The 14,671-nt window shown below is 33.5% G+C and overlaps 1 protein-coding gene across 5 annotated transcripts in view; it reads left to right on the top strand.

Moving 5' to 3' along the window:
- The window catches only part of QKI (QKI, KH domain containing RNA binding), a 165,752-nt gene extending 152,524 nt beyond the window's left edge, over positions 1-13,228 (top strand). For all 5 annotated transcript variants that reach the window (XM_062572307.1, XM_062572305.1, XM_062572304.1 and 2 more), the window contains one exon: positions 4,563-13,228. In XM_062572307.1, the coding sequence (XP_062428291.1) occupies positions 4,563-4,579 (17 nt within the window). In that variant the 3' untranslated portion in view covers positions 4,580-13,228. The remainder of the gene's footprint in view (positions 1-4,562) is intronic.
- Positions 13,229-14,671: the final 1,443 nt, after the last annotated feature.

Genomic DNA, 14,671 nt, shown 5'->3' with positions numbered 1-14,671 from the left:
CATTCAATATTTTTTTCCTCAAAAATCTAAATAGTTAATAATTTAGAGCTTTGGGAATGCTTGCAGTTTTATAAAACATTTTGTAAGCTTAGCTTTCCCGGCTAAATGAAATATATAAACTTTGTGATATATTTAATATAAACATTATAACCATTCCCTTTTTAAAATTATTTAAAGATCCATCTACTTCAGGAAACACTATGAATTCAGTACTGCAATAACTAATTTGTTTCCCCTCCAAATTTATTCTTTTAATTGGTGTGGAAATATCAGATTGGTGTTGCAAAATAAAATGAATGGGTGATTTCTTAATGAGAAAGAAGTAAAGGAATATATGCCTCCTGTCTGTGTCTGGAGAAATCTGAAGATTTAGATTTTCCTTTTTTCCAATAAACTTTTGAGCCACTGTACTGTATATTTTGAGGAGGATGCACGTTCTCAGATACCTAACTGAATTCAGAAAGGTAAGGGCTGTGAAGATAATACTTCAAAAGTTGTTTGAGTTTGAATTAATAAGGTCAGGAGTGGGGAGTGTTTTGGTTTTTTGCCAAAATGGATTTTTTGATACTTGTCTTTTGCTGCTAAAATGTGTAACCTGAAGGAGAAGCAACTTCTGAAGTACTGTTGGTGAGATGACATCCAATATTTGGGCATCTCTCTCTAACTATTGAATGGAAACTAAATCTTCATTTTTCTCCTGTTCCTCAAATGTAATGTCTTTGGACCCCTGAATGAAGTATTTAAGCTTATTCAGAAAAGTGATATTTTCGGTTTATTGACATTGGCTAGGAAGCAGTGGGTGCTGAGCACAGGAACTCCTGAGTTCTTGTCCCAGCTCTGCTGCTGACTCTGTGTGGGTTTTGGCAAGTCATTTAATCTCTCTGTGTATGTTTTCCCATCTGTAAAATAAGGATAATAATACTTCCCTACCTCACAGGGGTGTTGTGGGGGTTCTTGTTTGTACAGGGCTTTGAGGATGCACAGCATTATGTAAGTGCCAAGTATTATTATTCTGCTCTCATCAAAATCAGTGTTGTGCAGGTTTCCATGATATTGTAATACTGAACAACCACATTCAGGGGACATATCTGACATCTCTTATTGTAGACAACACTTCTTCTGCCAACCTCATATAAATTAACTAAGAGACACAATACAGTAAAAATGGCCCTCCTGGATATTTGTAGTATTTATATAACACTTTTCGTTTCTTATGCAAGGATCGTATGCTTTACAAAAAAAATGTAAAGCTGATATACAGACACTACTTAAGTTTTCTAGAAAATTGCTTCTTCTTTTATATTGCCTCATGCTATTACAACCCATAGGCTTGTTCCTGTTTCTTGAAAACTCTTCAATGGGCAGCAGGGCATAATCAGAATAAGCTGGTACCCCATATATTCCCCCTAAAAAAAAAAAAAAAGAAAAAAAAAAAAAGAAGAAGAAGAAGAAGGAAAAAGAGAGAGAACCTATTTTCTGTTAACAGCTATGGATATTAAGGATTTGCTTGTCTTCAAAAGTTTGATCTTATGTTACCAAATTCAGTTTTTAGTAGTGATCTTTCTTGATCTACATGTGGTAGGCTTCAGGGGGCAGGTAAAAACACCTATTTGTTTAGTTAGATATTTGGCTGAGACTAGTGAATACCATGATGAAGCACAGGGGTTTTACTTACATATTGTTTCATTTCATCATTGTAATATTTACCTACTTAATGCATATTCTAATTTTTTTTATGAAGGGCCTAGCTGTTTCGTCTGGGGTTGTCACAAGTCACTGAAAATAATTATTGGTACTATTTCACCTCCTTTAAAAATATCCCCATTTTCTGGTGATACAGTGTTCGTATCTAGTGATCTTAGAAGTCCACTGTATTTTAAAAAAGAAAAAATGCATATAGATTTCTCCTATGGAATGAGTCATACATTCCTCTCTTTGCATGAAAACCATACTAGCTACTTCAGATGAGCGTTATTTTAAAGTATCATCTAAATTATACCAGAGTGTATTAAGAAACTTACACAGAGTTAATTTTAAGATTGTTCTTCATTTTATTTTGAATTTTGGAAGCCTAGATTATCACTGCACATATTTAACAGTTTTGTGAAAGATTTTAAAGAGAATATTGTTCAGCAATAAAACAGATTTTTTAATGTGTTAAAAATTTGTTGTAGAATTAAAATACTACCAATATTTACCATATTCACCTATTTGGTTATTCTGTCAATTATATTTTATGACTATAGCCATGGAAAACAATGTCAGCAAACCGAAATACTGTTTTTTTCGATGTGCAAAAAAATTTTTTTATATAGTTAAATGTCACAAAAATATATATATGCATTCATTGGGTCTAAAGTTAAAAAGAAAAAAACTTCTAAGTCAACTTTCAGATGACTTTGTAGTACTACTGCATTTACTTTTTTATGTAGATTTTTATTCTTTGCAGTTTTTTTAAGAGATAAGCACTGCATTTAAAGCAAGAATCCCCAAATGTGTAAATGTTTTACTCTTACAACTAAGCATTTAGAATTGATGAAGGGCTGACAAATATAGCTCATTTTAACTAAGAATAAACCCCCAATTTATAAATAATACAAAATTGAATTTGATTCATATAACAGAGAGACTGACTGATTTACTTGTAATAAACTGTAAATGGTGTTGCACAGTTGACAAACCTGTGTGTACTGTAGAAGGCCAGAGACTTGGCAGAGGATGTATCACAGGTGTACTGGTATTTTTAAAAGGTAGCTTGCTTTGATTATAAACTCCACAAGAAATATTAATGCTGAGGATTTTCTTGAATGTTTTATCAAAACCAACTGTCACATAATTTATATATAAATTTTAATACCATTTAATCAAAATTGTAATCATTATCAAAAATGCTTTAAGAGTCTGTCTTTCTAGTATACCTGTAAAGTGGTGAGATTGTGCCACATTAAATATTTATTTTTTATTTTCGCTTATTTTTGAAACAACCTTTTTTAATTTAAACAAATCCCACTTTAGCATGATTTTGGAGAAATTCAGGGAACATGTGGTCTCATTTACGCTACAGTAGGATTTTTTTTTTTTTTAGTGCTTATAAACTGTATCCTAAATGATAGGCCATTGATATTATGTGAAAGTAAATCAACCCATGAGAAAGATTGTTAAATCGATCTGTGAGTGAATATTACAGCTACTGGACTTCATTTTATGAAATGGCACAAATCTGACTTTGCACTGAATACCTTTCTCACTTTCATCTCCTCTGCCTTTGTCAAAATGGCAACAGTACAAAAACTTTATCAACCTCAGAATTTATTAGCTATAATTAAGCTGTTGAATGAGTCTTAAAAAAAAAACAAAAAAAAAAAGAACAAAAAAAAAAACATACTACTGTTAAGTGGACCAAGTTTGGTGAAGGAGAATGTGAGAGAATGATTAAAGAAGGAACAGCTCAAGAACATTGGGAATGATAACTTTCCACTTGAGAACTTTTTTATGTTTTACTGTAATTTGTTTGTGTTTTTGGGTTTTGTTTTTTGTTTTGTTTTGTTTTTTGCAAAAGAAAATAGTATTTACAGGTGGCTTCTTTTAAAATATAAAAATATAAAGCAGGAATGTATATGAAATGTCAGATTTTATTGTATTTGCAGAGTATTAGCTTTGAAAATGAATAAAGAGAGCTGTTTGTAGTTTTAAAATGCCTTATTAGTATCAATTAGATATTTTCTCTATTTTTTGATGTACTTAGAGCTTTTTAAGTATAGAATTTAAAATGGCAGGACTTTTACAGTGTTTACATGCAAGTGCATTTTATAAGTGTCCTATACGTGTAAAATAGTATTTTGAACAGGAAAATGCTGGCTCGAGTAGTAGGCTTAGCGTTTTCCTGGTTCCCACGATGATGCCTACACTGCTAGACTACAGTTTAGTATTGCTTTGTATCATGAGGCCAAGAAATTCCATGTTGTTTGTAAATAGAATAAATGAAAGGCAATAAAAAATTTATTGAACAAAAAAACCTTTGTTTGGCCCATAGTTTGTTGAACCAAATTGTTCATGCAAGTTCAGAATCCCTTAGGTTCATTTCTTTTAACAACCAGTTATTAATAATCACATCCATCATTAATAGTTGCTTTAATGCTTGCACCTGGGAAAGTACTAATGCTTAATAGCAGTCAGATACTGATACCGTGCACTGACTGTTGTTCCCAAATTCTTTTTACCGAGTTCCAAAACTGTTCATCGTTTTCGTTTTCCAATTTCCTTCATCGACTGCTACTAACCATTAGTCGTTAGTTGTATTTTATCTCTATTTCTCCTGTTAACCGGTTTTGTGGGAGTGGGCTTCTCCTTCACGTGTTCAAATCATGATAGAGGGCTGTCATGATTTTATTGCATTCTGTAGATGGTGTCGATCAGTATGTCAGAATTAAACATGCTCGTTTTTTATTAGTTGTGATTAGTTTTCATGTTGTCATTAAGCCGTCACTAGCTGGAACTAATCTCTTCTCTATCTTTTCTTTCTTTTTTTTGTTTTGTTTTTTTTTTTGTTTCTAACCACCCAGCCGCCACCGGCAACTAACCTATGACCTTCTGACCTCTGAACTCTTCACCCAATGATGACCTGACCATGCCTGCCTGCTGATCAGTTAACTGGTAATCGCCTTTGCTTGCCTGTCTTCAGTGCAGCGAGCGGGGGCACTTGTCCGTTCGTCTTACCATCTAACAAAAAAAGACAGAGAAATTGTTGTCCTCCAACTCCGCTTTTTTTTTCCCCCCTCCTGTTTGGGTGAAAGTGGTTCTAGAACCTGCACTGAATAGTAGTAAAGCAATAAGGTCCAATTCATCCCTCAGCACTGACCATCCTCCAGTGTCCCACCCGAAGCGAACGGTAAGAAGGCCTCGCCAGAGACGGAGACAGCTGTCCCTTAGCTACCCGATGACAGAGGCAGTTACTGTGAGAGACTTCTAGGAATATTTTTCTTCTCAAAAAGAAGTCCGAGCTCTCTCTGAATGTACTGTGTGATGATGCATCATGCATGAACCTTTGGTCAGGGATGTCATTGGTGAAGGGATTCCAAAAAGTATTCAAAATTTGATACGCTGTTTAGTCACTACCGGTGCCCTCAAAGGGCAGAAGTTGCAGCCTTTTTTCTATCGCCTGCCAAATTGGATCTTTTAAAAGAGAGCGTGTCATGAAATATAGATCGCAATGACTTTTCAGAACTATGTTAATGCAGAGAACAAAACAGCAACACTATTAAAGCAAAATCTGAGTTTAAATTATTTTAACCATACTTTAATCTCCTCGGAAGATTACATGAGAACAAGGTACATGCATTATGTGTCACATTACTGGGCAAACTGTTCAAATATTTTTTTTAAACCTCCCTGTATAGAAAAATTTCATTAAGGATGTAAAAGCCATGCTTGCCTATTTGCTGTATACATGTAATGAAATTGTAGATAAAGTGTAGTGCATTGAAACAAAATGAACAAAAAAGTAGATACTTTTACTATACAAGGGTGCTGGTGCAGAAAAAAATATATTTTTGGAAATGTAGCATTTTATACTTTCAAGTGTTATAAAAAAAAAGAAAAAAAGAACAAAGAAACCCTTTATTTCATTAAATGATTTTTTCTGGTGGTTGTCAAGAAACAAAAGACCAAAAGAGCCTTTTAGTCTTTCTTTTTTATTTTTTAAGTATTGGAATAAGTCTAAAGAAAAGGAAGTGCCTTATTTTCTTCATGGTCATTTAGTCAAATGTCTTGTATAATCAGCTTCTCCCTCAGACAAGTTACTGCATGCCACTCAGTCGCCCAGTATGTGAAAAGAAGCTGTGAGGAAAGACAAATGATGAGTTGACCATATTAATTACCTGATTTTTGCCATATTAGTGTGACGTGACTTTGCCAAAATCTCATTACATAAAACATTTTATAATTTTTGTCAAAACCAGCCCATTGTTATTTCAACAACTCTACTTTTACGTCATAGCTAATACAGTCCTTGTGCAACATAAACCAAAGGGTTCCGTGATACAGACTGTCTCATATTCTAAAATAGAGTATTAGCTGGGAAATGTTTGTAGAGATGGAAGTATTTTCATTATTGTTCAGGGGTGGAGGGGAATTTTCTTGACTTTGGTTCAAGTAGATATACATCAAGTTGGAACAGATATACATCAAGTATAGTAGGCTTCAGAGTCACCCATAAAAATTATGTTCTGTGGATAATGAAATTGAACGTACTTAACTGGTTTTCAGTTACAGCCTGAGCATGCCCCCAGTTTACATAAGCAGCTCCTGAAGCCTCAAATAGTATGCAGGTTATTTGTTTTTCAGCTCCTGTTTGATTAATGTTAGATCTGCCTGCTGGCTTTTTCTTCATAATTATATAAGCAAAAGAGGCACATCAGTTGACTGAAGTCCAGCTATACTGAGTTTTTAACCTTTGTTTCCACATGATCTTCATACAGCTGGGTAGTTGCAAGAGTTGAAGCTGTTGAACGCACAGTGTTTAGTTCTAGAAACATTAAGTATTAGTTTGTGTGGGGCTCTACTAAACTTGGCAAATATCAGGTGATAATTTTATTCCCCTTCTTGTCAACTTATTCTCCTCCTGCAGATCTTCACAGCTTCCAAATGAAAGGTCAATAGTAAGCTAAGAGGGCTTACATTTTAAGCACCTGCATGGTGATCTCATCTAACATCTTGTCTCACCTGGAAATAATTATCAGTTTATTTACTATGCAATAGACATTCATCCTTTCATATTCAGCTAGCTTTTTGTTTATTGTGCCACTTGCTTTGTCTTCCTGTTACACATACAGTTGTGTTGATTTTACTTACAATATATGCTGTGCCATTTTGAATTTTTTTGGTTGGTTTGTTTAATAAACTTGCGACACTCAAACATTTGAAGAGAGATTTGCTAAAACAATACCAGTATTTGATCCAGTTTCATCTCAGCTATGATAAAACCTGGACATTTTAGATGTTTATCAAAGGTCTTTTATGGGGGGGAGGGAAGTGTATGAAATAGATGTGTGACATGTGAAAGTAATGTTTGCTCTGAACAAACTTCTGAAAACTTAGTTGACAAAATTTTGGATCAACTTAAGAAAAAAAAAAAGCATGACTTTTGAAATCTCTGAATGCCTTGGTTCTCAGTATTATCATTCTTTAATGACTTTTTCTTTATTAAAATAAGTAGTTTTAAGACTTCTTTCTGACAGTATTATGTAATTTTTTTTTTTAGAGTGGGTAGATGGGAGTGTCGCTTGTATGTAACCGTACAGATGACATGTATTTGTCTATTCTTTATTATCTTAGTAGTTTCATGCTATGTATGTACCATAACCAACCTATTGCCTATGAGAAACATGTAAGATAATGTATTTACAGCCATTGTTACAAGTTTATAATGTATTTTTCTATCTTGTTTTATATGTATGTTATATAACATTCAAAAGAATTTTTTTCCTGATTGAGAAAAAAGGATACAAAAATGCAAAACCCACAATTTTGATAACTGAAAAATTGCCAATTGTTTTGCAGTACTTTATTATATTGGGAGTGTTGTCTTTCTTGGGCTTTTAGTTAGCTACTGGATGAATACATTAGACATATTTGGGTTTTAGTTGGGTTTTTACATAGCTTGCATTTTAATTCTTTGGTTCTTTGCTGTTTCTATTAACCCATAGCATTATTTTAATAAATGTTATAATACCAACCTACTAACTCTGGACTATGTCTGTTTATTAACCATTACATGTTTAATTAAAACAAACAAACAAAGACGGAAGAATGTAGTCTTGAGTTACTGGACTAACCCTGAAGAACGTGACCACAGATAACACAACGTGACTTGTTTTTATGTTGTTTGTCGGCTGACATTCTGCACACTACTATTAAGATGGCTTTGGTCATTCTGGCCTTTTACCTTGGGGAATAGGTGCCAGTAGAAATGGGAACAAAATAGCATTTTTTTGAGGCATTCTTCTTGTAGAGTCTTGCCACTTGCCTTTCAGCATCTGCATTACTAATTCCACACTTTCTTTTTCTTTCTCTAAAATAATTACTGTCAGCTCACAGCAAAAGAGCAAAGATGCCAGTGTATTGGTAAATCATGTGATGATGTACAGAAAAAACCAGTTTGATTCTTTGTTGAACCATTCAGAGGTTGCAGTGATTTGTTGTTTTTGGCACCTGATTCACTGTTGCATCGTGTGACATTGCTAAGCACGAAATACTTATAGATATAATTACAGTATATTTGAAATACAAAATTGGGGGAGGGGAGTTTCTATGCTGAATGCCTTATTTCATTCATGCCATGCTATTTTTATGTAATTTTTTTGTACCTCTGCTATATTCTATCAGTATTGCTTAGCTCAGGGGAGTACAGTTTCTGTAAGCCAAAGGTCAGACTGGATTATTTCTAATGACTGTAGAAGGTACAAAAATACACCTTTCACTAGATTACCAAGCAATAGCTATTTCAAATTCCAGGGCTGCCTTTGTATGATCTTTATCCCTGTAGATAACTGTAGCAACGTGAATGCAGGGAATTGAAATGGTGAAAATGCTGGAATAAATTAGGTATGTTTTAAATATACATCTATACAAATTATTTTTATGGAAACATTTCTGTTTCTTAAAGATTCTCTTTTCTGAGGCTTCTTTACGTAGCCTAGGTTGTCCTCCTAGATTTGTGATCTTAAATAGACAATAGTTACAGCTAATGCCTAGGATGATCCATGACATACATCACTTTTTCAAATATCAACGGTTAACTTTTGAAACCCTGATTTTTTTCCCCCCAGGTATTAAAAATTCAGATGAGGAATCTTTGCATCTGTTCAAAGCCCTTCTTTAATTTATGCAAAGCTTGTACTTTGAAATAATTTGTGATACAAAATTTAAATTTTAAAATGTTCTCATGACATTGATATTAATTACAGTAAAATGCATCTTCATTTGATGGAGGAAAAAATAGGTTAGCACTGATGAAAATATTTGTTAGTTTTTTTTAATAGCATGTGAATATTTATTTTACAAAAATGTATAAGTACTGTTGAAATATCCATTTAGAATAGCTTCACTTGTAAAGAAATATTTTTTTTAATTTAACGTTACTATTCTAGAAGTCAGTGGTAGGTAGGTGATGAAAAAACTACATCAGTTACAATGGATAACATCAGGATCTTTTCATTAGGTTAAGGCACAATCATGATTTTAGAGCTAACAATTTATATACTTAAAATATTTTTTGAAGAGGCATGAGTTTAAACTCTTTGAGGTACTCTCTAGTTTAAGTGAGACTTTCTGGACAGGACAGAAACTATTAGTGTTTTTATATTGAAAAATACCTCTATTCCCAGAACTACATTTTTTTGTAATATTCTTATTTTTTACATTTTTATTAAACATGAACTACTGTCATACTTTGTCTGCAGTGCATTTTCATCTCATTCTTCATCATCTGAAGTAGTGAAAGTTGCCCTAAATTTTGAAGTACTTTAAAGCTAAAGGAAATCAAAAAAACGAAAACTCTAATCAAAATTTTATACTGATCACTGTTGATTATTAAACACATTTCTGTTTACCTAAGCAGTTATCTTGAGTATTTGACTACTTTGCTTATAGGAAAGAAACAGCTTATTTTTAGAACTTAATTTGAGAGTAGCTTCAACATTGCTACATCATTGAAGATAGGTTGTTCTTTATTGTGGAGTTTAATTGTTTTAACATTTGAAAGATCATACATCCAAATCAATTATGCAGTTGGTGTTTCAGCCAGTAAAGTGGAATTACCTTAGGTAAACCTATTTTTTTTTCAATAGGTCAAAATATAAATAAAAACACCACAGTGTCTTTCAAATAAAATCTGAGCAATGCTATTCAGTTCTTAAATATGAATGATTGTACCAAAATACAATGAATTTGGTTTCCTAGCAGTATTTCTGCTCATGGATTATATCTCATAAAGAGTTTTCAGGGACAGCTTTCAAATATTTTTAATGAACATATGTTCGGTATGTACTATACTGTATTAATAATCTATTTAAACAGATATTTTAAAAGAATGTAAAAATCTGTGTATGGTTAATAGTTTATTCCTAGATGGTACTCTTTTAATTGATAGGAACCACTAAAAGGTTTTCTGCATTGAAAATGCAGGGAAACACTGAAGTGTGTTGCTATCCACTAAGTAATTATTTTAACTTGAGGGAAAGATGCAAGTATTTGAAACTTTCCTTTGTTTCTGGATAACAAAACAACGTCATAAATAGTACATGGTACAAAATGAAATCCAAGGAACACATTCCTAGTGTTTAAGTACATAATTATCATTACTGGAATTTCTGTTTTGTTTTTAATACATTTGACATATTTTTCTAAAACACTATTAATGAAATACTATTCAAATAGCGTATGTACCATAACATTGACACATGGTAATCAATGTTGAATCAAACTGGTTAACAAAAGTGCAGTGCTCTTTCTATGTGCCTACTCACTAATTGCAGGTGGTAAGGTTCTGTACAGGAGGTGGGTGTTAGGCACAGCAGGTGGTTACTTGCAGCAATAACATCTTGATGCCAGCAGCTCTGATGTCCACCTTTGACAACAGATTAACTGGGAGGAATCTGACTCCCACAGCAAAGTTTAACTGAGATCTGAAACTCTTAGAAGAATTAATAGAAGAAGCACACACACGCACACACACGCACACCTCCTTTGACTTGTATTATGGCGGTTTGTGTGAAACATTTAAGGTTTTGTATGTGCAAAATAATGTATTCTGAGGGGGAAAAAACATGGACGTTGCCAAAACACATGTAAATAAAACACCAATTATGACTGTACATGATGTGCAATAAAATAACTGGAAAAAGTGCATGTACTTTATCCTCAAAAGCCAACTGACAGCTCTCAATGCTGCAGCTATAGTTTTATTTTCTGAAAAGTTAAATTTTATTCTGTATCTAAGCAACAGAATAAAGAATGTAAATTTTTCTCACTTCAACTTTCATTAATGCTTGTAGCACTGTTGTAAAAGATTTTATTTGTTGAAGAAATTTAAGTTTTCATAGTTATTTGATTATCGGGATTTTTTTACTTAGTATTTGCTTATTGTATATGCTATGTTGCCTATCATTAGAAATGAACTGAATAATGCATTACATACCATAAAATTATTGTATTTTGTAAGCTTCTTGGAGATGACCAAGTAATTATGATGATGATGTAGTTCTATAAGAATCACTATTACTACTGTTAGAGCAAATGAGGAAAAAACTATAGTAGAGCAAACACTATTTTTTTCTGTTTACTATTGAAAATGAAGATAATAATTTGCCACCTTAGCTAATATGAATCTAGTAAAGAAACGCACCTCAGAGAGGAAATAGATTACTGTGTTTTAACATTTCTTTTGATTTAATATGTATGTTATAACATCTGTTTATAGTTTGAGGGAATTCATTATAGAAAAGGGATTTTTTTTTACTTTTAAAAAATCATTCTTTAAATGAAAATTTGTGTACTTCACAAGTAACAACACAACAAATAAGGTTGAATGAGATGTCTGTAGGAAGCTGGGAAAATAGGAGAAAGAAGGCTAAATAGCAGTGTCTCAGTACGCTTCCTTTTCTGCATTGTTCTAGGAAGGAAAGAAAAATTTGGTGTAATTAGCATTTAAAGTTTTTTCATGATGAATCTATACAGTGTGCTGCATAGCGATATCTGAGCATATCTTGCTAGTTCATAGCAGTAAAAATGCGGAGCCATATCTGGATGTATGCCACTTGAGGAAGTAAAGCAGCCCTCGATATCTTCACTATTATTCTGGATGCAAACTCAAGTATACCTGCACACTGCAGTAAGGCCTAGCTGAAGTGTTGGCACATCCTCACTAACTGCATTTTCTTGGGCTGTTGAGAATATATGCACTGTACAAACCCACTCCTTACTCCATTCTGATCCTCAGCAAATAGAGTTATGACCATCTTCCTCTTGCACCAAGAGAATTTACTCAGTAATATCTACCTTTGATTATATTCACGGTAGGTATTGTATTTGTTGTTCTACAAATTAAAGGTAGATGTGGAAATTAATGACTAGAAATTTTCTATCCACAGACTTTGTTGCTTATACCAGTGCTTTCTGCATACATGTTTTTGGTGTGTTTATAGCTGGTGGCTAAACTTCACTAGATTTCTCCTGAAAGCTATTACTACAGTTACTGTACTTCTCTGAGAAAATGCACCAAACTTAGCCATTGTCTGCCTAAGTAAGGAGAGAGATTAATATCAAAGAGTGTAAAATGCACTGTCTGAAATGATTGTCTTTCAGTTTGCTGTTCAGGTCTACCAACAACAGTATGATAAGGTATTATCTAGTGCTTTCTCAGTATCCCTATCAAGATCTCAGACAGTCAAAAATAGACTATTGACAGTACCAGTACCTGTTGAGCTGATTTCTCCTTAAAAATTATCAACCACGATAAGCCAGTAACTCCCCAAATTATACATCTTTCTTTTAAGTCTTTAAAGGAATAAATAAAGCAGAAAGAAATATTATTATAAAACAATGTAGCTTATATTTGCCTTGAATTTGTGGTGTTGTATTTTTGGTGTTTTATCTTTAGTGACAAACAACGACTACTATGAGGAGCAAGCTGGGTAGCTTGGGAGGTGAAGCTCAAGGAAAAAAAAGAATTACAGCACATTTCTCAATGTGTCACTTGGGCAACTCATCAATAAGTAAAGATGCTTTCTCTGGATTTTATATATATATGTAAATCCCGTATGCAAAAAAGAAACAAAGCAGAGCAATGGTTTTGACTACTGGGATCTTTTTAGAACAAATTATGTTGATTTTTCAGTTAGTCGAGGGTGGCCTTTCTGAAACAGGTGGTACTTCCTCTATCTGAAGCTAAGAAGATCCCACTTCCTCTATCCATAGGTCGGTCATTTAACAAGCAATTGACTCCACCTGGCTTCTGGTTTGCTTTCATAGTCTCTTAAATTATGAAAATGAAACCCTTTTGTCTTTTGTATACAAGAATGTTTGTATAATGAACGGTATTTCAGTCTCTGCCTTGAAGGGTAGTGTTTTAAAGGGATATTTTTTATTTGAAGTTATTGCAATAAAAGGTTAAATAAACAGGAATATTATGGGAAATGTATTACAATACAATAAAGATATTAGGATCACTTAATTTTGGAGTCTCATTGTATTAGGTGCATTAGGAATATACAAAGTAGTAGTAGTAGTGTAACGTAGTACATCTTGTTAGCTGTAACCTTTGAACTATGGTTTCCAAACTTTCTATTGTTCAATAATTGCTAAAGATGGACAAGGAGGTGGTCTTGGGAAGAAGAATGCACCTTAGTTCAGAGCTAGTTAGAGAGCAAATCACTATTAAATGCATGTTTCTTCAAAGAGCACAGCCTTTTTCAAAGGAAGCCAAAGTGAATGTTTTACAGTCTTGGCCTCAGATGTTAGCTAACATATGGTAAAATCCTGATGCAGGTAGCATAGTTTAATAACCTGTTAATCTCCAAAAATTGAAACATCCCTTACCAATTCTGAGATTGCCACCAGTGTGGCAAGATCTAACGTGAGTATAATCTGAAGACCTTTGCATGCTTACTGCTCTTGTAACGGTCTGGATTGTGGATGTAGTACTATAGAGCGAAGGAGGCCACTACTTGCATGCTCTTGTACGACTTTTCCTGTGTAAGCTTATTCTTAGTAATGAGGCAAATTTGATCCTTTCCCTGAAAGGCAGTGAATGAGGTAGATCTTCTGTGGCACAGAGCTTTGTTTCTGATAAAATGGGAAATGTGTACTTATGTAGATTAAAGGAAGATAAAGAATAATAATGTCAAAGCTATGAATCCTGTCCTAAGCGGGTGAATAAATTTGATTTGAACTTTGAGTCAAGAGGAGGAGATAAATCTAAACAAGAACAGCATTGTCAAGAAGCCCATAGTATGTTGATGAGTTTATCAGAGACTATATGTTGGGAATTTAACTGAAGAAAATCGAAATATATCAGTCCCTGCAGAGTTGGTTTGCAATATCTCGCTGTTATCTTAATCAAATTTGTTGATAATTTCTCTATTATACATCTTCCCTTCTTTATTCTAATTTGTATATCATGTTTTCTTCTCTTAAGGTTCTGCCCTGCCCCCTTCTGTGGGATCTTACATTTCCTAAGCAAAGTTTACCTTAATTTGGATGGCCAGGCAATACAAATCATTCTTGGTATAAAAAGACTACAAACAAGACTTCAGGTCTAAATTAGAATACACATGTGTAAGACTATTTAGAAAGCCTGTTTTAAGTATACATGACTCTGTTCAAACAGATGGAAGAGGACTGTCTCAATGATTAGGGCACCTATCTAACACTTGAACACCTGGGTTTGAAATGCTTCTTTCATCACTGATTTGTGCAATTTTGGGCAAGTCCCTTAAAGCCAAATCCATGAAAAACACGCAGTGGGAATTAGGCATTATTCAAGTATCTCAGTAAGGAGAGTGTGAGTACCTAGGTTTTCAACAGCAAAGTTCTTTAATGTTATTTCATAAAACAAAGCACCATCACCTTATCTTCTTTTGCTTGTATGTAGCAACAACAGCAATAAAAAAGGAAA

The sequence above is a fragment of the Rhea pennata genome, chromosome 3, assembly GCF_028389875.1.
Source record: "Rhea pennata isolate bPtePen1 chromosome 3, bPtePen1.pri, whole genome shotgun sequence".
Classification (NCBI taxonomy): Eukaryota; Metazoa; Chordata; class Aves; order Rheiformes; family Rheidae; genus Rhea; species Rhea pennata.
Note: the sequence above shows the minus strand (reverse complement) of the source record. Positions and strands in the feature narration are given on the sequence as shown.